At 42.7% G+C, this 25,433-nt stretch overlaps 1 protein-coding gene and 1 pseudogene across 2 annotated transcripts in view; one reads left to right on the top strand and one right to left on the bottom strand.

Annotated features, from left to right (window-relative positions):
- Positions 1-1,145: 1,145 nt before the first annotated feature.
- Positions 1,146-25,433, top strand: part of ADAMTSL3 (ADAMTS like 3) — a 526,198-nt gene continuing 501,910 nt past the window's right edge. Inside the window, 1 exon segment of the mRNA XM_079912635.1 lies at positions 1,146-1,387. Within this exon segment, the coding sequence (XP_079768761.1) occupies positions 1,343-1,387 (45 nt within the window). The 5' untranslated portion in view covers positions 1,146-1,342.
- On the bottom strand, positions 1,508-25,302 carry LOC307181855 (actin-related protein 3-like; annotated as a pseudogene). Its single transcript has 4 exons — positions 25,177-25,302; positions 23,047-23,558; positions 22,342-22,896; positions 1,508-2,066 (listed from the first exon to the last, which is right to left on the bottom strand). The product of its transcript is annotated as an actin-related protein 3-like (transcript).

Genomic DNA, 25,433 nt, shown 5'->3' with positions numbered 1-25,433 from the left:
CTGTTCGCACCCTCTAAAAGGAAAGTGAGGAAACAGGCACAGGGAGATGTAGTTACCAGCCCAATCCTCACTAGGATGAAGTCAGGGATAAGGGAGTTGGGAGCTAATGGCAAAGGAGAGCCCATGTGACTTTTATCCTGGAGAAATTCAGGATGCCAGGAGTGGACGCCAGGGAACAGGTGTAAACCGGGGCTCTTGGTCATCCCAGATGGGATCTGTTGAGGGTCCAGAGAGAGGAGCTTCTTTCTTTTAGGTGAAGACTGGAGGAGGAAGAGGGTTGTATCTTTCAGTGTTAAGCGTTGCTAAGAGTGGGTTCTAGGTCTTTTGGGAGCCCTAAGGACTTTTGGAGGCCAGATTCCGCTTAGATGCTGACCTGTTGGGCACAGCTCTGACATGAAGATCAGTGGGATGCTCCAGACCCCTGGCTGGACCTCCGCGCACATGGGCGCTCCGGTCTCTCTGAAAAAGGACACTCTGTAACTGACACAACTGGTAGGAGTTACCGAGGGAGCTGGGTTCGTCCTCCGGTGAATTCCCCTGGATACAAAGCGAGCTGTTTAAGGCTCCTTGGAGATAGCTGCTCTTAATACAGTTGATAGTGGGCTCAGCGATCTATGGAGGCGAGCGCGGTATTTAACAAATTACCCAATAACTCTTGGGCTCCTAGAGGACCAGATTGTACCCAGAGTACCGAGTGGGGTTAAGAAGAGACAGACCAGCCGCCCACAGACTAATTCCTCCTACTGCAGGTCCTCTGTCCCGTTCCATTTCTCCCCACTTAGGCGTATTTCGGAGCGTCGCTTTTAAAAACCAGAAACCTACCGAAAATGCGCCTGAGGGAGGCGATATTGCCTATGAGCAAAAGCAGGTTTCGCACCAAGTCCCAGAAGCATAGAAAGGTGATCTCTCTCTCCCCATCCAGGGCAATCGTAATGCCAGATGCATCCCGTCCAACGCCCAGCAAGCAGCCCTGTGTGGCTCTGCTCTCCGGACCCCAGGACATCCCCACGCCCAGCCTCCCAGGCCCATTTTCCCAGCAGCTCCAGTCTTCCCGGGTCTCCACGCAACAATGAAGCGTGGGCGGCCCCAGCGGCCTCATTTGCATACCGCCGCGGCTTGGCCAATGGGCTGCGCAGGGGCTTTGGAACGCAGTGTTGCCATCAGCGTGTGCGCGTGTGTGCGAGTGTGACAGCGGCTGTGGCTGTGGCCGTGGCCGTGGGAGGCTGGCCCGGGGAGCCCAGCCGCGCGGGGACCGGCCCCGGCGCCCGCTTCCCCAGCGTGTCGCGGCCGCGTGGCCCGGCAGAGCCCAGAGACCATCCAGCCCCGGCCGGGCGCCGTCGAGATGTCGGTGGCGGGGCTGAAGAAGCAGTTCCACAAAGCCAGCCAGGTAGGCAGGCACAGAGGCGAGAGGGAGGGGGACTAGGGAGCTGCGGGCCCTTCGAGGCTCCGGGGCCTTTGGGGCTCTGGCGCCCTTAGGGGCCTCTCTTAGGGCTCCATTTCTTCCCGCCTAGGCGGGCGCGGAGGTGGAGTGAGGGGCCGCCTGCTCTCTCCTCCGCTCCTTGGCGCCTCCTCCTTCCCAGCCCCCGGCCCCCAGCTCCACCCCGAGCCACTGTAATTCTGAGAGGTTCTGCGGAGGAGAGCACAGAGGTGGCGGGCCGCGGGGTTTCGGGCACAGGAGAGAGAGTGGGCGTCCCGAGGCCTGGAGGCTCCGCTTGGTGCCTCTACTGAACCCGCGCCGGGAGGTGGACCACAGAGAGTGCGGTGCCGGCCGGGCCTCCCTCCCGTTTGGTTGGGAGCCCGCGGGGCATGTCCTGCCGCTTGGGGGCGGCCGCGCGGGCGTCGGCGGATCCCGGGATGCTGTGTACTTGGCGCTCGGCTGGGCCCCGCAGCGCGTCCCGCAGCGCTCCCAGCGCGCGCCTCGAAATGGACCCCGCCCGACTGCGTCCGGCTCCCGGGCTGGGACGCTACACAGCAGTCCTTCCTCTCCCCACCGTCTTCCTGGTGTTGGCCCGGGGTTGGGCGCCAGGCTCCTGCTCGCAAAGAGCCGCCAGTCTGGTGGGGAGACACTGAGACAGAAACGTAAACAAATATTGTTAGACACACCTCCACGCACAGGGGATGCCAGATAATACAGTAGGGGCATCAGGGAGAGCTTCCCGGAGGAAGAGTCGCGTCATTTGTGAATTAAGTATGAGGAGGAATTGTGGTAGGGGGTGTGGGTGGAAAGGATAGGAGTTCTAAGCGGAGGAAACAGGAAAACCCGCAGGGCGGCATGGAGTTGGTGTGTGTGTGTGTGTGTGTGGGGGTGTGTGTGTGTGTGTGTGTGTGTCTGTTGACAAGCAAATTTGTATTCTAAGATTTCAGTTTCTTCTAGCTATGGCAGAGCTGACATTGTAAAATCTATCCCACACCTGCACTGCTGGATCTGTTCTACAGATTTGATTCAGAATTCACATTTCAGATGAGGTCTCATCCTGCTTCTTCCACAAATTGGTCCCTGAAATGCAGCTGGAATTGGAGGATTCTCTTCTGTCGGTCTCAGTGCTGTTCCCTCACTTGCATCCCTTCCATGAAGAAACTGGGTGGTGCTCAGTTTCCAGCTGGGGGCACTGGGTGGACAGTGCTATTGGGGTGGACAGTACAATTGGGGTGATAAGGAGTCCTGGATGAGGGGCCAATTAGGTGACCAGGGCGATGGTGGATTCACTGTGGGGTTTGAGCACTTTGAGAGGTTTGTGAGACATTCAGATGTCATTGGCCTGGGAGCCAGTGGGTGAGGCCAAGACTGGAACTACAGAGTTTGGGGGGATTTCCAGCCTAAATGGAGATTTAAAAATGTAAGTGCAAATAAAAGTGAGAAAATGCACAGTGAGCTGCACATAGACTGAAGGGAGCACCAACATTTAGGGGCAATGTTTAGGCCAGGACTTGATAAACAGTAACCACTCAATAAATATTTATTAAATAAGTGAAACTTTTGGGGTGGAGGAGCACAGGAAGGAGAGAGAGAACTAGTACAACCCAGGAGAGAGGAGTGTCATGGAAACCTAGAGAGGTGGGCGCATTTAAAGGTGGGAACAGTCAGCAAGTGCTGCTGTAAGCTCAGTACTGAGGGGTGGGCAGCCTGGAGGCGAGTGCAGCTGTGGTCAGGGCAGTGTCAGCGTACTTGCTGGCTTACTTAGCACTTGCAAGGAACTAACCTCTTTTGAAAAATATTCTTTTATTGGATATGGACTTCATGGGAGCAAATCTCAGAGGTGAGCAAGACACAGCTCTTGGATGATTGAAATTGGTTTCTGACCACTAACCAGAGTGAATGGTTGAAATCCCAGGAAGTTATTGGCATTGGTGAAATAATGTGCTAGTGATGAGGTCATTTAGTTTAACTACCCATAATCAGCCCATTAAAAAAGAAATGAGCAGAGGGTCTAATTTAGCCTTTTTTGTGTGTGAACTGAAATCCTTTGTGACTTTATCTGTAAAGAAAGACATCACAGATTTTCTCTGGGCTTCATTTTGTGGTCAAAGTGCCCAATAGATACATTTTTATCTGTTCTGGGGGTCTTTCTCAGAAATCTTGCAATATGACAGATTTGGTGGAGAAATTAGACCAGGCTTAATATAATAAGAGGGAGCACAATAAAAAAAAATGCCAGATGTTCTTCTCAGACAACACTTACACAGCAGTTTTTAATTCATGAAGAACTTTCCTAGGCAGGGGAAAGGGAGTCTGGATGATGTCAATGGCTTAATACTTCCCAGGGATCCAGGACTGACGCTGCCACTGACTAGCTCTGTGACCTGGGGAACGTGACTTAACCCATCTGGGTGTTAGTTTTCTCTCTGTATAATGAATTAGAGGATTTAGAAGCCATGTCTCTGTTCTAAAATTGATTGTGGTGATGATTGTACAACTTTGTGAATATACTAAAAACCATTGAATTGTATACTTTAAGTTGTGACATGTATGGTATAAATTATATCTCAAGAAAATACATATCGGGCTTCCCTGGTGGCGCAGTGGTTGAGAGTCTGCCTGCCGATGCAGGGGACATGGGTTCGTGCCCCGGTCCGGGAAGATCCCACATGCCGCGGAGCGGCTGGGCCCGTGAGCCATGGCCGCTGAGCCTGCGCGTCCGGAGCCTGTGCTCCGCAACGGGAGAGGCCACAGCAGTGAGAGGCCCGCGTACCACACACACACACACACACACACACACACACACACACAAAAGTACATATCTATCTATATATGTATCTATATAATATATCCCAGTTCTGAAATTGTTAAGTAATTCACTTAAAGTATTCCAGAGAAAGACAAAGATTATAAAGTGGACCTTTTACAAATAAGGGTACCAGTACCATGACAAATTGAGATGATTTTTCTTAATGATAGGCAAGGTAAAATAGCTTATAACTTCCTGGTTACCTGTCCTCCTTTCTTGATACCTTACCTATCTCTGCAGGAAAAAAAAAATCCCCTTACTTTACAGAGAACGAAGAATTGTAAACCCCAGGGATTCTGCATCATTTTGGCAACATGTGGAGACTAACAGGAAAGAGGAGGAAATCAAGTAAAATGAGAAGAGTACAAGTTGAGTGAATAACGAGATTTAATTAATCCTTTCCTTCAGCATTTGGGATTATAACCCAGGTGTCTCAAGATCGTAATTAAATACCTTTCTTCTCTTGAAAAGGTTTCTTTGTTTTTAAATGGTGTATTTTTTTTTAAATAAAATTTTATTTATTTATTTATTTTTGGCTGCATTGGGTCTTCGTTGCTGCACATGGGCTTTCTCTAGCAGCAAGCGGGGGCTACTCTTCATTGCAGTGTGCGGGCTTCTCATTGCGGTGACTTCTCTTCTTGTGGAGCATGGACTGTAGGTGCTCGAGCTTCAGTAGTTGTGGCGCATGGGCTCTAGAGTGCAGGCTCAGTAGTTGTGGTGCACGGGCTTCAGTGCTCCGCGGCATGTGGGATCTTCCCGGACCAGGGCTCTAACCCGTGTCCCCTGCATTGGCAGGTGGATTCTTAACCACTACGCCACCAGGCAAGTCCCTGAAAAGGGTTCTTAATCGAGTGGTTTACTTTTCTGCTGGTAGGGATGCAGCTTGAGTTATTAGAGATAAAAACAAATAGCTTAGAGATGGCATTGTGGTTTCTTGTTAAGCATTGTGCCTGACCAATAAAAATATAACTTACAATAATATGTCACCACTCATTGATTTGTATTAATTATGTTTGTTTCATCATAATTTTCTTGACAGCATTTATTGTTGGTGTAGGATGCTTAGGCCACATCTGTGCTTGCGCTGACCTGGATGCTATGCTAATAGCCAGATTTATTCCCTTTATGGACTTCTAGGAGCCTCATTCCCCATCCCATGAAAGCTTAGTTTTATTCTTTCCTCTTATTCTTCTCTCCCCTAACTAACCAGCTGGCGATGACACAAGATGGTGATGACACTTGTGGGCTTCATGTTAAATTTACTTCTTTTTGCCCTTATGTAGCAGTGCCCTTTCATGTGACCCAGGAACACAGTAGGGAATGGGGAGCCCCTAACAAAGTTTTTTTTGTAACCTTCCCCCCCTTCTCTTTTGATGCATTAATCAGAAAAATGATGAGTGGTCATAAGGGGCCAAAACATTCTCCCTGTAATGACTAAATGCACAGGCTGACCCTTTAGGGGTAAACACTTCAGAGAAGGATATTCTTTGCAAATTATGAGAATCTCTAGGGAGGCAGTGAATGTCTCTTGTTTCACTTTCTCCTTAGAGATAAAGAAAAATGCACTTTGCAAAATCCATAATGATTAATTTTTTTTACTTAGATGCATCAGAAAATATATTAAGCTAAAACCTGCTTGCTCCTTTCCACATAGACTGCTTGATAAATTAATCCATAAATCTATGTGTTATCCATATATTTTTAACTCAGGGTGCTAGAGTAGATGCTCAAACTAAATTAGTTTTAATTTTTTTAATACCTGAAGAACACAGTATAATCCAAGCATTTCTTACCACCGATGCCTTTTCTCTAAAGTAACTGTAATTGAGGCTATCACTTGGAATTTGATTAAAAATGCATTTAAAAGCAGGGATTTTTTTTGTGTGTGTATGTACTATTCTTTTCAGATTCATTTTTCAACTTTCCTAACAAACTGACTATAAGTTATATTTCCCAGCGTTAAGTGTGTGTGGGGGTGTATCATGTGTATTTGGGGGACGCTATCATTGTCATGCTTTACCCAGAAAATAAAACTGCTGATAAACAGAACTGATACACGATTTTATTTGGCTAAATTATAAGTGAATTTATTCTGGAGAGTCTACATCAGCCGAATGTGGATAGCTAGATTTTCTTTTTCACTAGAAACCTGGGAAAGTGTTGAGTTGGGGGGAAGGGGCTGGAGGAAGCGCTGGGGATGATTGAGAAGGCGTTGTTGCAATTCTAACTCTTGGAGTTCTTCTGTGAGATGCCTTCCGGATGAGCTCTTCCCTTGCAATTCCCAGGGTCATCCCATGTTTTTACCGCAGCACCAGCAGCAGTGACTTTCCTGAGCCCAGTGTTGTTCCTTCTGACTTTGTAATTCATTGGATGATGGTGTCTTTCCCACCGGCATTGGCTAAATCTTTCTCAAACACTGATGTCACCAAGTGCTTTGCCTGATCGAATCATCCTGTCAGTGGTAGAAGCTGCTGCTATTTCAGGCTGGATGACTTGGGTACTCCCTACTCATGAACCTGATATCTGAGTCATATCTCCTCATCTACGTCTGTGTTCTTTCTTCCTTATGGGCCACAGTTCAGAAGTCTGGAGGGACCTGTCAGCTAATGCGTGGGTGCTCCTCTGTTTCTCCCAGTGTAACAAGGACAGGGTACACCTGGCTGGTCTCTGCACTCTGCTTTGGACCCTGTCTCCTCTCATTTTCTCAGGGATTTTGCTCCTGTTGCATCTCTCTTCTGCACTATATTTTCTTCTTTCCTGGATCATTTCCATCGGCATATGGAATGCTCTCTAGTACTGCTGCAGGAAGGGCGACCCCTTCCACGGCCCGAGAGTGGGCTCTTTTCTAACCCTCAGAAATGAATTGTTGGAGGAGACACACATGCTGACAAAGCTGGAGACTTTATTGGGAAGGGGCGCCTGGGTGGAGAGCAGAGGGTAAGAGAACCTGGAGGTACTGCTCTGCCACGTGGCTTGCTATCTCGGGTTTTACTGGATGGGGTTAGTTTCTGGGTTTTCTCTGGCCAATCATTCTGACTCAGGGTCCTTCCTGGTGGTGAGCGCATCGCTCAGCCAAGATAGATTCCAGCGAGGGGGTTTCTGGGAGGTTGGAAGGACATATGGACTGGTGTCTCCTCTCTCCTTTTGACCTTTCCTGAATTCTTCCAGTTGGTGGTGGCTTGTTAGTTCCATGTTCCTTACCAGGACCTCCTGTTGTAAGATAACTCATGCAAGTGGTTACTATTGGGCCTGGCCAGGGTGGGCGGTTTCAGTCAGTGGTTCCCCTAACTATCGCCTATCTGATAAAACAGTATCGCCTATCTGATAAAAAAGAAAGGAAAAAAATCCTTCCTTGGTCCGAGATCCCGCTTCACCTCCATCCTATTTCTTCTCTCCCCTTCCCAGCAAAATGTACTGAGAAAGTTTTTTGTTGCCCCGTTTCTACTTTCTCATCTCCCATTCTCTTCTCAACCCATTCCAGTTGACTTTCCTCTCCATCTGTCTGAGACCACCTTACCTAGGTGGTGATTGGCCTACCTCCAAGTTGCCAAATTGGATGGGCACTTCCCCGTCTGATTCTCAGCAGCCTTTGACCCAGCGGACCATTCTCTGCTTACAACTCCTTCTACACTTGTGTGGTTTTCCTCTGGCTTTAGTGCCTGTTGCCTCAGATCTCCTTTAATGGCTCCTTCTTGTCCCCTTGAAAACTTAAGTCCTAGAGTGCCCCAGGGCTCTGGCTTGGAGTAATTCCCCTTTTTCTTAGCCTTGCACTCTGCCAAGGTGTTTTGTCCAGCCTCATGGAATTATACATGATCTATATGTTCATTGCTCTCTAAATTATATTTCTAGCCCAGACACTCCTCCTGAACACAGACCCATAACAAACTCATAAGTCTAACTGCCTACATCACCTCACCTCTTGGATATTTAAAAGGTTGTCAAATTTAAGATGTCCAAACCTGAACTCTTTACTTTTCATCACCCCAACCTGTTTTCCTGCTGGTGGTTTCTATTTCAGTCAGTTGTTCAACTGCTCAAGTAAAGTAAGACAAAAACAAGATTCATCTTTGATTTTTTTCTTTCTCTTATCTCTAATTCATCAGAAAGTACTTCCTCTTGGTTCTACTTTAAAAATGTATCCCTCATTCACTTTACCTCTTTCTGGCTCTGCTATTACTATCCTTGTTCTATCACCTCTTGCTCGCATGGTTACTGGAGCCTCCTCACCAATTTCCAGACCTTTCTTCCTACCAGGTACAATCCATTTACCCACAGTGACCTGAATGCTCTTCTAAAAATGTATCTCAGACTATGTCATTCTGTTAATGTAATTTAGACTGCTTACAAGTCTTCAGTGCTTCAGTGGCTTCCAGTTGCTTTTAGAATAAAAGCCCAACTTCCTCCTCTGGCCTGTGAAGCCTCACATAACTTGGCCTCTCCCTTCCCTCTCCTGCTGCTGTTCAGCCACGCTGGCCTCTCTTTGTTCCTTTGATGTGCTAAGGTCTTCTTTTCGTTGGGCCTTTGCCAGAGCTGTTTCCTCCGCCTTGCATGCCTTTCCTCTAGATCTTTGCAAAGTGTTTCCTTATTGTCATTTAGATCATAGCACAGATTACAGGCCACTTTGCCAGAGAAGTCTTCCCTGACCACCCAATTCAAATAGGCATATGCCCTCTCTATCACACTGCTTAACTTTTAAAAAACTGTATGATAAATATTTTGGTATTTTGATGACTGAGTTCAGTACAATTGGCTTCCTTTATAATCCCATGTATTTTTAAATTGAACTTTTTTATTTTGAGATAGTTGCAGATTCACATGCAATTGTGAGAAAGAATGCAGATACTTATGCCCTTTGCCCAGATTTTTCCATCTTGTAAAACTATAGTACATTATCACAACCAGGATATTTACATTTACATTATCTAATACATGGATATGGTGTATCTCTCTATGTATTTTGCTCTTTGATTTATTTCATCAGGATTTTGTAGTTTTTAGCATACATGTCCTGTACATGCTTTGTTAAATTTACACCTGTGACCTTGCTGAGCTCATTTATTTACACAATACAGAACAGATTCATCACCATAAGGATCATGAATGTTGCCCTTTTAAGGACTTGCCCACTCCTCTTCTGCCCCCACCTGCTCTGTAATGCCTGACAACCACTAATTTGTTCTCCTTTCTATAATTTTGTCATTTCATAAGTGTTATATAAATGGAACCATATAGTCTGTAACCTTTTGGCTTGGATTTTTTATCTCAGCGTAATACTGTAGAAGTTCATCCAGGTTGTTGTATGTATCACTAGTTTGCTCCTTTTTTAAAAAAATAAATTTATTTATTTATTTATTGTTTTTAATTTTTGGCTGCGTTGGGTCATCATTGCTGCACGTGGGCTTTCTCTAGTCGCGGTGAGTGGGAGCTACTCTTTGTTGCGGTGCACAGGCTTCTCATTGCGGTGGCTTCTCTTGTTGCGGAGCATGGGCTCTAGGCACGAGGGCTTCAGTAGTTGTGGCGTGCAGGCTCAGTAGTTGTGGCTCCCGGGCTCTAGAGCTCAGGCTCAGTAGTTGTGGCACACGGGCTTAGTTGCTCCACGGCTTGTGGGATCTTCCCAGACCAGGACTCGAACCTGTGACCCCTGCATTGGCAGGTGGATTCTTAACCACTGTGCTACCAGGGAAGTCCAATAGTTTTCTCCTTTTTATTACAGATATCGGTTTGTTTAACCATTTACCTGTTGAAGGACATCGGGATTGTTTCCAGTTTGGCTCTTAGGAATAAAGCTGCTATAAATATTTATGTACAGGTTTTTATGTGAACATAACTTTGCATTTCTCTGGGTTGAATGCTTAGGAGTGCAGTTGTTAGATCACGTGGTAGTTACATGTTTAGTATTTTAGGAAACTTTCCCTCTTTTCTAGAGGGACTATCATTTTATATTCCTACCAGTAATGTATGAGGGTTCCAACTTTTCCACATCCTCTCTCGGATTTATTGTCTATTTTTTATTCTAGCCATTCTATTAGATGTATGGAGTTACGTCATTGTGTTTTACTTTGCATTTCACTAATTGCTAATGGTTGAACAACTCTTCATGTACTTATTTGCTTTCTGTATCTCCTCTTAGGTGAAATGTCTGTTCACATCTTTAGCCCATTTTTAAATTGGCATTTTTTTTTAACTGTTGACTTCTGAGAATTCTTTATAATTTCCTAGGGTATCCTCCTTGGTTGGATGTATGGTTTGCAAATATTTTCTCCCAGTCTGTAGATTGTCTTTTCATCTTCTTTCACAGAGCAAAACTTTAAAATTTTGATGAAATGCAGTTTGAGAATTTCTCCTTTTATTGATCATGTTTATGGTATCGAAGAACTCTGCCTAGTCCAAGATCTTGAAGATTTTTTCCTATGTTTTTTTCTGAAAGTTCTACGGTTTTGTGTTTTACATTTAAGCCTGTTGTCCATTTTGAGTTAATTTTTTATAGGGTATGACTTAGGTTGAAGGTCATTTTTTTTTTTTGGCTTATGAGTGTTTTTTTACTCCAGCACCATTTGTTGAAAAGGTTATCCCTCCTCCACTGAATTGTTTTTGAACCTTTGACAAAATCAGTTGGGCATACTTGTGTGGATCTATTCATGCCTTCTCTATCCTATTCCACTGATCTATCCCTTGGCCAATAGCACCCAGTCTTGACTGTCACTACATGATGTCTTGAAATCAGACTGATTCTTTCCACATTATTCTTCTTTCTCAAAATTGTTTTAGCTATTGTAGCTCCTCTGTCTTTCATATATATTTTAGAATAATCGTATCTATATCTACAAAAAATATTTCTGGAATTTTTATAGGAATTTCACTAAAACTGTGTATCAGTTTAGAGAGCATTGACATGACTCCTATGTTGAATCTTTAGCGTAGAAGTCCTATACATGCTTCATTAAATTTACACTTGTGAACTTGCTGAATTCATTTATTAGTTCTGGGAGGGATTTTTTTTGTGAGGGGGTTGTTTGTTTTGTGTTTTTTGGTATATTCCTTGGAAATTTTTTTGTGAACAATCATGTCACCTGTAAATAGGGACAGTTTTAGTTCCTTCTTTACGTTTTATATGCCGTTTATTTACTTTTCTTTTGGCCTATTTCACTGGCTAGAACTTCCGGCATTCTTTTGAATGAGCGTTGACAGTGGAATCCTTGCCTTGTTCCCCACCCTTACGGAAAGGCTTTCAGTCTTTCACTATTAAGAGTAATGTTAGCTATAAATCTTTCGTGGATGCTTTTTAACACGTTGAGGAAGTTCTCTAATTCTATTATTTCTGAGTGTTTTTTAAATCATGAATAGGTGTTGAATTTTGTCAAAGGCTTTTTCTACATCAGTTTATATGATTATGTGTTTTTTTTCTTCTTTAGCCTGTTAATATGGTGGATTACATTAATTGATTTTTGAAAATTGAACTAGTTGGGTGTCCTTAGAATAAAACCCACTTGATCATGGTGTATATTTCTTCTTATATATTGATGAATTAATTCTATTTGCTAATGTTTTGCCATGGATTTTTGGGATAATTGGTCTTTATTTTTCGTACTGTGTTTGTCTAGTTTTAGTATCAGGTAATACTACTTTAATAAAATGAATTGGGAAGTGCTTACTCTTCTGTTTTCTGGAAGAGATTATGTAAAATTGATGTTAATTCTTTTTTAGACATTTAGTAGAATTTTCCAGTGAAAACATCTGGGCTTGGAGATTTCTCATTTGGGAGTTTTGTTAGTTTGTGTTTTTTAAGGATTGGTCCATTTCATTTAGGATAACTCTCCACACATACCAGACTTATGTGTGGAGAGTTATTCATAGTATTCCCCTATTCATCATTATCATCAATTCCCTTATTACATGTGTATAGGGTCTCTTTGACTTTTGATATTGGTAATTTCATGCCTTCTCCCTTTATCTTTGTCAGTCTTGCTAGAGGTTTGTGAGTTATATTGATCTTTTCAAAGAACCAGGTCATTATTTCATTTTCCCCAATGTTTTGCCATTTCAATTTCATTGATTTCTGCTCTTATTTTATTATTTCCTTCCTTTTACTTGCTTGGGTTTATTTTGTTCTCTTTATAGGTTCTTGAGGGAAGCAGACTATTGATTGGAAACCTTTTCTGTTTTCTAACGTATGCAGTGAAGGCTACATATTTTCCTCTCAACACTGTTTTAGTTGTATTTCACTAATTTTGATATGTTGTATTTTAATTTTCATTCATTCAGTGTACATTTTGACTTCCCTTGAGACTTTTCTTTGATCCACGCTTGTTTATGGTGTTTGTAATTTTTCCTGTTTAACCCTGTTTTTGATTTCTAGGTTGATCCCAATGTCATTAGAGAATACATTCTATACGATTTTGACTTTTAAAAATTTTGTGAGGTTTATTTTATGGCTCAAAATGTGGTCTATTTTGTTATATGTTCTGAAGGCACATGAAAATAGTGTGTATATGCTGTTGTTGGGTGGAATATTCTGTAAATATTGATTAGATCCTATTGGTCAATAGTGTTGTTGAATTCAATATACTTATTGGTTTTCTGTCTAGTTCTTTTAATTGTTGAGAGAAGTCTCCAAATATAATTATCTATAATTATATCTATTGTCTATATTTTCTTTCATTGCTGTCAGTTTTACCATTGCATAATTTGCAGTTCAAGTGTTTGGTAAATACACATTTAGGGTTTCTATGTCTACTTGGTAGATTTACCCTTTTAAACTCATTATCATTATTTAATGTCCCTCTCTGTCTCTGCTAATTTTATGTGCCCTGAAGTCTACTTTATCTGATATTAATATAGCTACTCCTGCTTTCTTTTGGTTAATGTTTGCATGATATGTATTTTTTCATTCTTTTACTTTTAACCTGCGTATATTGCTTTACTTGAACTGAGTTTCTTGTGGACAGCATATAGTTGGGTCATGGTAATTCACTGCACCAATATGTCTTTTAATTGGTGTTTTTAGACCATTTACATTTAATGTAATTATATGTTAGGGCTAAAGGCTACCTTTTTTTTGTTTGTTTGTTTTCTGTTTCTTGTCTTTTTTTCCTTGCCTTCTTGTGTGTTACTTGAATTTTTTTAGAATTCTATGTATAACATTTTTGACTGTACAGGTTTCTCCCACTATCCAAAGTAGAATGTTCCTATGAAACCTTTCATAAGCCGAAATGGAGTAAAGTAGAGATGCAGTTACCTTAGCACACATCTTGCTAAGAGATGCATAAACTAAATTGAGGTAAACTACATATGCTGACAGATACAGTTCAAAGCTCAGCTTGATATTGAGATGTTGAGTATAGTTCCCAGGGATTGAGTTTAGTGGTGCTACTCTTGCTGCTATTGATTTTCTGTCTGGATGATCTGTCCATTGATGTAAGTGGGTTGTTAAAGTCCCCTACTATTATTGTGTTACTATCAATTTCTCCCTTTTTGTTTGTTAATATTTGCTTTATGTATTTAGTTGCTTCTGTGTTGGGGATACACACACACACACACACACACACAAGTGTTATATCTTCTTGTTGAATTGATCCCTTTATCATTCTGTAATGTCCTTCTTTATCTCATGTTACAGTCTTTGTTTTAAAGTCTATTTTGGTCCAAGTATTTCTTCCCCAGCTTTCTTTTTTATTTCCATTTGCATGGAGTAACTCTTTCCATCACTTCACTTTCAGGCTGTGTGTGTCTCTAGATCTGAAGTGAGTCTCTTGTAGGCAATATATATATGGGTTATATTTTTATATCCATTCAACCACTCTATATCTTTTGATTGGAGCATTTAGTCCATTTACATTTAAAGAAATTATTGAGTAGCTATGTACTTACTGCCATTTTGTTAATTGTTTTCTGTTTTTTTTTTGTAGTTCTTTTGTGTCCCTTTCTTCTTCGTTTGCTTTTTTCCCTTATGATTTGATAACTGTTCTATTATTATGTCTGGATTCCTTTCTCTTTTTTGTGTTTTTATTACAGATTTTTGGTTTGTGGTTACCCCAAGGTTTCTATATAACAACACATATATATGTGTATATACATGATTATTTTAAGTTGGTGATCTCTTAAGTTTGAATGCATTCTAACAACCCTGCATTTTTACTCCCCCTCGCCCCACATTTAATGTTTATGACTTCACATTTACATCTTTTTGTTCATCTTTTACCTACTTATTGTGGATATAGATGATTTTACTACTTTTGTCTTTTAACCTTCCTACAAAGTGGCTGATCTACTACCTTTATTGTATATTTGCCTTTACCATTGACATATTTCCTTTCATAATTTTCATATTTCTAGTTGTGGTCTTTTCTGCTTAGAGAAGTCCCTTTAAAATTTCTTGTAAAGCCAGTTCAGTGATGCTGAACTCTTTTATCTTTTCCTTGTCTGTAAAACTCTCTGTATCTCCTTCAAATCTGAGTGATAGCCTTGCCTGGTAGAGTATTCTTGGTTTTAGGTTTTTTCCTTTCATCACTTTAAATATATTATGCCACTCCCTTCTGGCTTGCAGAGTTTCTGCTGCAAGGTAGCTGACAAGTGTTATGTGAGTTCCCTTTTATGTAACTTGTTGCTTTTCCTTGCTGCTTTTAAGATTCTCTCTGTCTTTAATTTTTTCCATTTTAATTATAATGTGTCTTGCTGTGGATCTCTTTGGGTTCATCTTGTTTGGGACTCTTTGTGATTCATGGACCTGGATGTCTGTTTCCTTTCCCAGGTTAGGGATGTTTTTCAGCTATTATCTCTTCAAATAAGTTGTCTGTTCCTTTCTCTCTCTCTTCTCCTTTTGAGACCCTTATAATGTGAATGTTAGTATGCTTGATATTGTCTCAGAGGTCTCTTAAACTATCCTCATTGAAACAAAATTTTTTTTTTCTTTTCAGCTTGGGTGATTTCCACTATTCTGTCTGCCAGTTTGGTGATCCGCTCCTTTGTATCGTTTCACCTGTTGATTATTTCTAGTATATTTTTTATTTCAGTTGTTGTATTCTTCAGCTTTGTTTGGTTCTTCTCTATATTTTCCAGCTCTTTGTTAAACTTCTCACTGTGCCCATCCATTCTCCTCCCAAGTTCACTGGGCATCTTTATGATCATTACCTTGAACTCTTTATCGGGTAGATTGCTTATCTCCACTTCACTTCGTTCTTCTTCTGGGGTTTTATCTTGTTTCTTCATTTGGAACATATTCCTCTGTCACCTCATTTTGCCTGACTATTTTTATTTCTGCGTATTAGGTAGGCTGGTTATTTTTCCTGATCCAGAGAAAGGGCCTTAGGTGGGAGATGTCCTATGGGGCTCAGCAGCACACTCCCTTCTGGCCACCAAAGCTATATGCTCTAGCAGTGCCTTCTGTGTGGACTGAGTGGGCGCTTCTCTTGAGACAGGGCTGACTACTGTGGGTACACTTGTAGGTGGGACTGTCCCCTGGGCTGGTTGGCTTCCAGGCCCTGCCTCGTGTGGATGCTGCTGGCCTGCTGGTAGGTGGGGCCAGGTCCTGGCATGGCTGGCTGAGGGCCCTGGGGGTCCCGGGGCTGGTACCAGCTGGCTGGTGGGTGGGTAAGCCCCAGTGCTAATAGGCTAGAAGGAGGGCTCCAACCTGGTGCTTGCCAGCATCTGTGCCCCCAAAGGGAATCCTAGTTGCCTCCTGCTTCTCTGGGAGTCTCTCCAAGGTCAGAAAGTGGGTCTGACCCAGGCTCCTTTCAAATTATTACCTCTGCATTGCATCTCAGGACATGTGAAATTTTGCATGAGCCATTTAAGAGTGGAGTCTGTTTTCTGTAGCCCTCTGGCTCTTCTGTATGCAAACCAGTTGTTCTGGGGCTTGTATTCCCAGTGCAGGACCCCCAGGCTGGGGAACCCAATGTGGGGCTCAGACCCCTCACCCCTAGGGTAAAATCTTTGCAGTTATAATTATCCTCCTGTTTGTGGGTTGCCTAGCTGGGGGTGTGAGTCTTGACTGTACCATGTCTCTGCCCCTCCCACCTGTCTCACTGTGGCTCCTTCTTTGTATCTTTAGTTGTGGAAAACCTTTTTTGATAGTCTTCAGGTCATTCTCATCCATAGTTGCTCTGTAAATAGTTGTAATTTTGGTGTGTCCGTGGGAGGAGGTGAGCTCAGTGTCTTTCTACTCCGCCATCTTGGCCATACTCTCATGACGGTAGGATTTTTTAAATTGAAACTCTGGCATTTTAGGTATTATTTTATGAGACTCTGGATCTTATTTAAATAGTCTGTTTTTACTGGCTTTCTTTCCCACTGCCTTGGCAAGGAAAGGTGGTGGCATTGCCTTGTTACTTCCCAGTGGGGGTAAATGTCCAAGTTTCTCACTTAGACTGTTGACATTCAGGGTTTGTGCCTCCTTATTGCTGTGTGGGAGCGGGAGTTCTGACACCTCAGTAGGCTTGCGCTGATACCTCTCTGGCTGGGATAGGTAGAAATGCCTTGTAGCTGTTTCCCATGTGGCCTCAACTCACACCATGGGCGGGGGTGGCCTCATTACCACAGGGTGGTGGTAGAAGTCCTGATTCTCCACGAGGCCTCCTCTGATACAGCCCAGGAAGGAGGGTGAGAGGGTGCCTTACTTGTGGGAGTGGAGGTCCAGGCTCCCCCACATGTTGTCCACTGACATTGGAGGTGTGTGCAGGGTGGAGCTTGTTGCTACCTGGTGGGGATGAAAGTACTGGCTTCCTACTTGACTTTCTCTGGCACCATCCAGGGGAAGAGAGATTGCGGGGGTGGGGGTCACCTCATTACAACTTGGCAGAGGTGCAAGTTCCCCCATTCCACTCATCCTTTGCTAGTGTGGATGGGGGTAGGGGTCACAGCTCTTTCTGGGGCGTTTGGAGTAGAGCTGGAGTAGAGCAGGTATGATCTAAACACTTCTGTCTTGCTAGACTGCTCCTTGCATGATCCTTTGGCTGGAGAGAGTAGGCCTTTATTGAGGTTACTTATTTGTTTATTTTCCTGCATCTGTTGGTATTTCCAGGTTGCTGCTATCTCAGCTCCAAGTCTTGGATGTATGAGGGAAAAAAAAAACTCAGGAAGCTCACCACTGTGTCATTTCTTGGGCCCTGAGGTGCCTACTCAGTGTGCCTCCTTCTTTCCACATGTTAGGGCCTTCTTGGGTTTGTGTTATATATAATGCCCAGGATTTTGGTGGTAGTTAGTGGGAGGAATAGAGAAAAGTATATGTACTCCATTTCCCTGAATCAGAAGTCCTTTGAGTTACCCAGATAAAATCCCTTCCTAGCAGGTATGACTGTCTGGTCGTTTCTTGTCCTGGTTGTCCCTTATGGCATCCTAAGCCTTGTGAACACTGCATGGAACCATCTGCTGATGTTGAATGAACATTCAGCAAGTTGTCAGCATTGGAACCTGGATGGCTGCTTCTGTTGAACTCCAATGTGTTGTCTGCCTGGATGCTCTTGATGTTGGGGGAGGAATGTGCAAAATCCAGATGTTTTAAATGAAGTTTCCTAGTTTTGAAATATTGGCAATTAATTTAAAGTTTTAAAAACCTCTGCAGGCCAAAAGAAACACATGTGATGAATTACCATGGTCCATTGCCAAATGGTTGGCGACGTTTTTTTGAACGTCTTAGACTAGCACATATTGCTGAAACGGTTCATAGGCAGGTTGACATCTCCTCCGGTTTGAATAGTAGAAGGATGATTCCTGGTCGCCTGTGGTGTTGCCAGTACTTGCTCAGGAGATAAATATGGTTTCTGTAGAGACAGCTCTTGGCTTTTCGCCTGGGACTGTTCCTGGAAACCTTGTTGGAAGGCAGATTGGATGGAACCGAGTTGAGCATTCGCCCATGTGCTGTTGTGTTAGGCTCTCTTCGAAGGAGCTTGGCCAGCGTAATGTGGGAACTGTGGAATGATCAGGTGTGAGGGCAGAGAGCTGTCTAGTCATGATACGAATTCAACAGTGCTGAGTGGGCAGAGCAGTAGAAGGCAGGCTTTGAAGTGAGTGGGCAGCCTCACACGACTGTGGGAACATGGGCAAGAAATGAGGGGGAGCGAGCCCTTTGCTCATAGTGACCTATTTGGGACTATTTTGAGAAGAGAATGCAAGAATAGGTAGTGTCTAGAATAGTCTAAGGCAGATGGGAGCTCTTCCCTGGTGCTCTCATTGAGCCTTCAGACCTCATAAGTAAAAGTTATGTATCTTAAGACAGAATTTGATAAATTTTATGTAACTCGTAAAATCTGCTTAACAAAAGTTAAACAACATCCTTGAATTTTATTTATCCTGGATCCCTGCTATTCAAATTGATGTCTTAGATGAAGTGCTTTTTCCAAGAAAAGACTGAATCGTTGTCTAAACCTCGTGGTCATGTCTCTTCAAGGGTTGAGTTCTCAATAGGATGGCACGACATCCAGGACTAGGAGTAGTGTTAACAGCACGTAATGCAGAAATTTCAGAGCGAAACGACCTATACGATTCCGTAATTTGGCCATAAATAGCAAAGACTTAGACCCTTGGGAGCTCAAAGCCCATAACTCACTTTTTTTTTTTTTTTTTTTGCGGTACACGGGCCTCTCACTGTTGCAGCCTCTCCCGTTGCAGAGCACAGGCTCCGGACGCGCAGGCTCAGAGGCCATGGCTCACGGGCCCAGCCGCTCCGCGGCATGTGGGATCCTCCCGGACCGGGGCACGAACCCGCGTCCTCTGCATCGGCAGGCAGACTGTCAACCACCGCGCCACCAGGGAAGCCCCCATAACTCACTTTTATTTTTCCTGATTTTCAGCGGTGGATTTCTTTCCTGGGGGACAGTGGATGGAGGCCCAGGTTTATTTTGAAGGAGTAGAAGCGGGTGTAGGAGCAACTGAGAAAATAAAGGAATTTCTTTTGTCTTTTTTTCTTTTCCGCCTGCGTGGGCATTGTTAAATCAGGTATATTAAATGTACCTTTCATTCAACTCCATTCCACTGTGTCTTGAAGCTGAACTTCCAGGAACTGAACCTCTATGGCTGTTAGTGGAAGGAACTGGGAAGTGCAGAGACTGGAGGCCTGTATTTGAACAGTGGTTGTGCCAAAATGGGGGGGGCTACGAGCCTCACCAGCTGGCTGTGGTGACTAATCGGGGGACCGGGGGCTCACTGTCAGGGGAGGTAGCAGGGAGTACTGCGAAGAGTAGCATCTGGGTTTGCGAAAACTACGTTTCCCACGTTTGCCAAGAAGTGTGACTGGGAGAGTAACTTCACTCTCCTTGACGTTGGTTTCCTCATCTCTAAACGGCAATAATGAAACCAATATTAAAGGTTCTTCATGGGTGTTTCCATTTATTGAACATTTTTAGTTTGTACAGACTGTAAGGAGGAACTTACATGTATGTAATCTTCACAGCCACTTGCTCAAGTAGTGGCTATTTTCACCGTTTTAACAAATGAGAAAAGATGAACAGCCCTTGAAAAGTGTCTGGACCCAATTCCTCCCTGTGTCCCAGCGTTTGGCCTGAAGTCTCATTCAGAAGTGTTATCAAATGAGAGGAGGCCCAGAGACGTAAAGGGATGGCCTCAAGGTCACAGAGCTTTCTCATCTTAGAGTGAGGGCTTGACCTCAGCAATTATGAAGTCCCCTCCATTTGTTGTGCCTTCCTGTGTGATGAACGTGATTGCTCAAGAATGAATTAACTGGGACTTCCGTGGTTAAGACTTCGCCTTCCATTGCAGGGGGTGCGGGTTCTATCCCTGGTCAAGGAGCTAAGATCCCACCTGCCTCGCAGCCAAAAAACCAAAACATAAAACAGAAGCAATATTGTAACAAAATTCAATAAGGACAAAAAAATATAACTAAAGTGAGATATATATACTACCCAAATGATTCCTAAGCACTATGGAGGTAGAAATCATTAAAAAAAAAAAAAAAAAGAATGAATTAACTAATGCAGAGTCTGATAAATTAATTCCTCTGTGGAATAAAGAGAAAAGGTATGCAATATTTTTGTTTGCCACCATAATTACTTTAAAAAGAGAGCTGGTTAAAATGCAGTATTAAATCACATTTGAATCTGTTTGTTTATATGTATTTTATTGTGTGTACCAAGTGTCCAGGAACTACCTAAGGAACATGTAGGACGTATCCAGTGAATGTCTGATACAGCAGTGTATGCTGCCTGTTGCTTTGGCTGTTGGCCACTGTCTCCCACTTATTTGCACATGCTTGACAGTGTGCATAAGATGTGCCTGTTTTCCTTGCTTGCTTTTCTCTCCCTGTTCCCTGGCTGTTTTGGCTTTGAAGCTGACATCCGTTTTGCCCCGACAATTATTGTAGATCAGCAGACCGTGCCACCCACCTCTCCTGGAATCTACCATCATTTCTTGCTTCTTGGCTATCTTTTATGGCTTCTTATTTCAGTTTCTCCTCTCTTCTTCATTCCTCCCAGCCTCAACATGCAGTCAGTAAGTCCTGTGTAGATTCTGCCTCCTAAATATTTCTCCCATTCACCCCTTCCTCTCCATGCCCACCACATTCCCCTGTTCCACGGGGGCTTATGGCTCTTGCCTAAGTGAACACCGTACCTGGTTGCCACTAGTATAAGTATGACTTTGTCATTCCCCTTCCAGGCCTTGCCATGGAGTCCCTACAGGCGTAGGGTAGACTCTCAGTTCTTTAAGTTGGAGTGTGATGGTTTCAGCTCTTTCTAGCAACGCTCAACATCTGTTCTCCAGCAGCTTTGGGCTCATTCTGTCCTTTGCCTGTTCTGTTACTTCTGCCTGGAAAATTCTTCCCCATCTTCAGAGCCTGGAGAACTAGTTCACCCAGCTTCCTTTTATTCTTCCTCCTTCTTCTCCAAAGATATTGCTTGCCATCACTGCTCCCTGAACCCTGGGTGTACACACATCAATAATGTCACCTTTGTTGTATTGAAATCATTTTGGTTACTTTTTAGGCCCTTCTACCAGACATTGCAAGCTGCTTCTCACACAGAAGTCTACTTTTTTATTAAAAATTTTAAAGCTAATTTAGTTTTAATTTATTTTCATCACTTTTTTTTCATGATCCAGATATCTTTAAATGCAATGAAAATTAACTTTCCATGATATGTCAGAGACTGGAACTAAAAAAAAAACTTTTCAGACTGCAAATGAGTTATACAAATGAAAATATCAAGTGGAGATCCAGTTATCAAAATGAAAGCACTTGACATATTAAAAGTTAACAATTATTTGTTTAGAACACATAAAAAGTCAGTTTGCTACAGTTGTTGGATTTTCAAGAACTGTTGCAGAGGTTTGAAGAAAATAGATTTATTAACTTAAAAAGAACTTGAAACAAGTATTCAGAAGAAATTTGTGCCTTTATTAGAATGGTGTTAGGCTTCAAAAATGACCAATTAAATGATTAATTTTTTTAATAAGAAATGACCCTATAGAACTGCAATACTGGTCCAACAGTCCTGTTTTTACCGCAAGAAACAGAATGAGAGTTAAACAGAAAGCACTAGCAGGTATCAGTTAATCTAAGGTAATAACTTCTTCGTTCCAAAAGCACTTGCAAAGAAAAACACTGGGGGGCACAGGGCATGGAGGCTCTTCCTAATAACTGGAATCCCATGAGTGTGCGTGTCTATGCCATGTGTCATAGGCTACTTTTTGCATTTGTCCTTTACGTGGTCACTTTTCCCCTCAAATACTAGTTTCCCCATGACTTTTTCCCTCAAAGGATAAAAAGCATGAAATATAAGCAAGCTCTTGCATCTTACGCTTAGAAGTGTTCAATTCAAGCGTCATGTATGTTTATCGGTACATTTATAGTGTACCGATAAACCCCATCAGATCTTGGCTCATTCAATAGTATAGAACCTGTCAGGGCACAGAAAGAACGAACCCCCGCTTCTTTTTGTTACACATACGATTCAAATACTGAATCTGAAGAAAAACATTTAATCATTTTGGCTCTCCTTTACATTCCCCATGTTGATAAACTTACTAAAATATTCCTGTGTAATTGAGTGTGGTCCTGTTATTTCAAGTCAAGTTTAAAATCTCAAAACCAGCCATCCAGGCAAAAAAGGCAATCAGAAAGATGATTTCTTCCTCATCTCCCTAACCCCAATAACTATGAAGTCAATTTTACATGATTCCAAACACTGAATAGTGATGACAAATGCTGAGCCCAATTTCTTCGTAATCCTTTCTGGTGTGGCATGCATGGTAGAATTCAGGTGTGGAAGCCAGCATGGATCCTCCAAACCAAATTGCCTGTGACTGCATTTTGGGTGTAATGACTTGTACATTGATAGGTTTTCGTGTCAATCTACCACCACTCAGTTCCTCACTTAATTTCAGCCTGGCATCTACAGTTCTTTTCAAATCTCTTTGCAAGTGATGTCCGATGTCCCTGAACATGGTTGAGCCTCCAGAGAGGACGATATTTTTGTAGAGAGGACGTCTGACATCAGTAGGACAGTTGTGAATTACTTTATCTACAACTTCTGAGATAGTTTGAGTAAAACCTGGATTAGCAAACTCTAGATAAAAAAATTTCAGGTCCCAAGAATTTCTCAATAACGAACACTAATGGAAAATTCTTTCTTTGAGATAGCACTGATTCCAGTATACTGTTTAATCCACTTTGCTCCATCTGTGTCATACTTGGTTAAATTCTTTCACTAAATCTGGGCAGGCATAACTATAGTTTAAAGTTTAAAGTTTCCTTTAAAGTTTCCAAAGATTGCTCTGAAGGATTCTTACTTCTCCATCTCTCAGCAGTTGCTGAATAAAATATGTTCTTTTTCATCCTGTGTTTGGAATGTGCTTAACACAGCTGCCAGTCACATACCCTTCAGCCACAGGGGCGGCATGGGTGACACTGTTGCCACTGTCTATCAACAGATTGTTTTCCTACTTGTCTTGAGGTCCAGGATGCAGCTAAGGCAAGAATGGCCTGTGCAGAAATGTACAAGCCTAGAACATTATTTCAGCAGTATATTCCCTGTTTTCTGGAGTATTCAGTGGAGGTTCAGTCAAAAAAAAATGGTCTTCAGGTTCTGCTCTTAAATATTTAAAGATCATTTGATCCATAAACCTTTTCATCAAGTCCCATTCTTCAACAATGCCATGGCGGATTGGCCACTTTTTTGCATATGAAGGTTTTTCTGTTGCTTCATCAGCAATGAAGAAGTCTAGGTCATCAACACCTTTCATCACCCTCCTTTCAGCTTTCTCATCCTTTCTTTTTGCTGACTCCTTAATAGCAATACCCTGTACCATAGTCCAGCACACAGGCCGGCAGCCGTCCACCATCTTCCTTGTCACCTGCTGCTGCTGCTGCAATTGTCTGTTTGGTGCTGACTGGGGCCAGGGTTGAGCAGCGGGAGATAGAAGCTATTTGACCATCCACAGCTGGCCACTCTGTTTGTCATGGGGTGAGGGATGGAGACGGGAAGCAGAAGCAGAGGCAGGCTTGGTCAGTGGCTACCACTTCTACAACCCAGGCAGGTAGGCTGTCCTGGAAGTCTTTAGAAGTGCTTGTTGAGTGACTGAATGACTGTTTATGCTTACATTCTTTTCTCATGAATTCAAGCTTACAACTTTTATAGAAATTGGAGGTTTCCAGACTCCTAATAGCTGAATCATTGGGGTGTTGGTTGCACCAAAATTAAAATATTCTTTTATTGTATTAGTTTGATATTTGCCTCTGGCATCTACTTTGTTTTGAGCTTTGACTTTCATAAATTAGGAGTCGGGACTTCTTCACATCCAGGAAATGTTATCTTCATATCCAGGAAGAATGTTTTATAGTCAATCAACTAATCATTCCATGAGCATAATCATAATGCTAATTAGCCGCATTTGGTAGAAGTGCTGGGTACTGTGCAAAGTATTTTTAGAGACAGCATCTCATTTCATCTCCTTGATACCTCTACCAAGAAGGTACTAACCTATAATGGAAAAGAATCTGAAAAAGAATACAGACAACACACACACACACACACACACACACATCTGAATCACTTTGCTGTACACCTGAAGCTAACACAACATTGTAAATTAACTATACCTCAATTAAAAAAATGATTATTGGAAAAAAAGAAGGTGCTAGTCTTATTTCTCCTTTTACAAGGGAGGAAATTAGGCTTGGCAAGGTTAAGTAAAACTTGCTCAAGGTCATACAGCTGGCAAGTGGTCTTGTAAGGACTCAAGGACAGGCCTTGAGTGATTCCAAGACAAACGCAGTACAGTACTTGTCACCATTGCATGAGATAAATCCGGTGCTACCCTCCAGTCTCTTCCTCATGATTTTAGTCTTCGAATAAATCCAAGGTGTCTTTATCATTCATTTGAACCATATGTCACCTATTTAGCCTCTATTAAATAGAAGCTCTAAATCAGGAGTTGGCAAACTGGCCTGTGAGTCAAATATAGCCCATTACCTATTTTCTTTTTTTTTTTTGTACAACCTGTGAGCTAAGAATGATTTTTACATTTTGTAATGGCTGAAAAAAATCAAAAGAATTCTATTTTGTGACACCGAATAATTACATATGATTAAAATTTCAGTGTCCGTAAATAAAGTTTTATTGGAACACACACCCAGGCTCATTTTCGTGCATGCTGTCTATGGCGTAAAGCAGAATTGAATAGTTATGACAAGAGACAACATAGAGCACAAAGCCTGTAATATTGCTCTCTGGTCCTTTACAGAAAACATTTGCCAACCTCTGCTCTGAGCTGTAAGTCTAGGGAATTTACGTATGCTGGTGTGCAACATTTCTGCAGCCCTGGACAGAACACTAAAAACGTTTTGTCTGCATCTGCAATTGGGTTGTGTGTTTTCTGGAGGATCTCCAATCACTTAACAATTCTGATTCATCCTGGTGACCTGGGAAGGGACTCGCTGTGGAATACATTCTTACTTTGTAATTCAGGAGACTTGCATACCCCAAAGTCACTTCTGGTCATGCCTCACCGTCTGGCACACACCAGCGAACTCCTCTATCCAGAGTTTACAGTGCTGGCGAGGAATGGCCTTGATGTGTTTACTCCGATGGGGACATAGTGTTTTCTGTTTACAGGTTGTTAGGCATTCTGCCATGTGCCGCATTGTAATTCCTCACCAGGGAAACAGTGCTTGCTCCCCTCGCTGGGTTCCCTCCACTCCCATCATCATTCCCTTCTTGTTTTAATTATTCCGACTTTATTTTGCCTTCTCCTTTGCTTCATTTT

The sequence above is a fragment of the Stenella coeruleoalba genome, assembly GCF_951394435.1.
Source record: "Stenella coeruleoalba genome assembly, chromosome: 2".
Classification (NCBI taxonomy): domain Eukaryota; kingdom Metazoa; phylum Chordata; class Mammalia; order Artiodactyla; family Delphinidae; genus Stenella; species Stenella coeruleoalba.
Note: the sequence above shows the minus strand (reverse complement) of the source record. Positions and strands in the feature narration are given on the sequence as shown.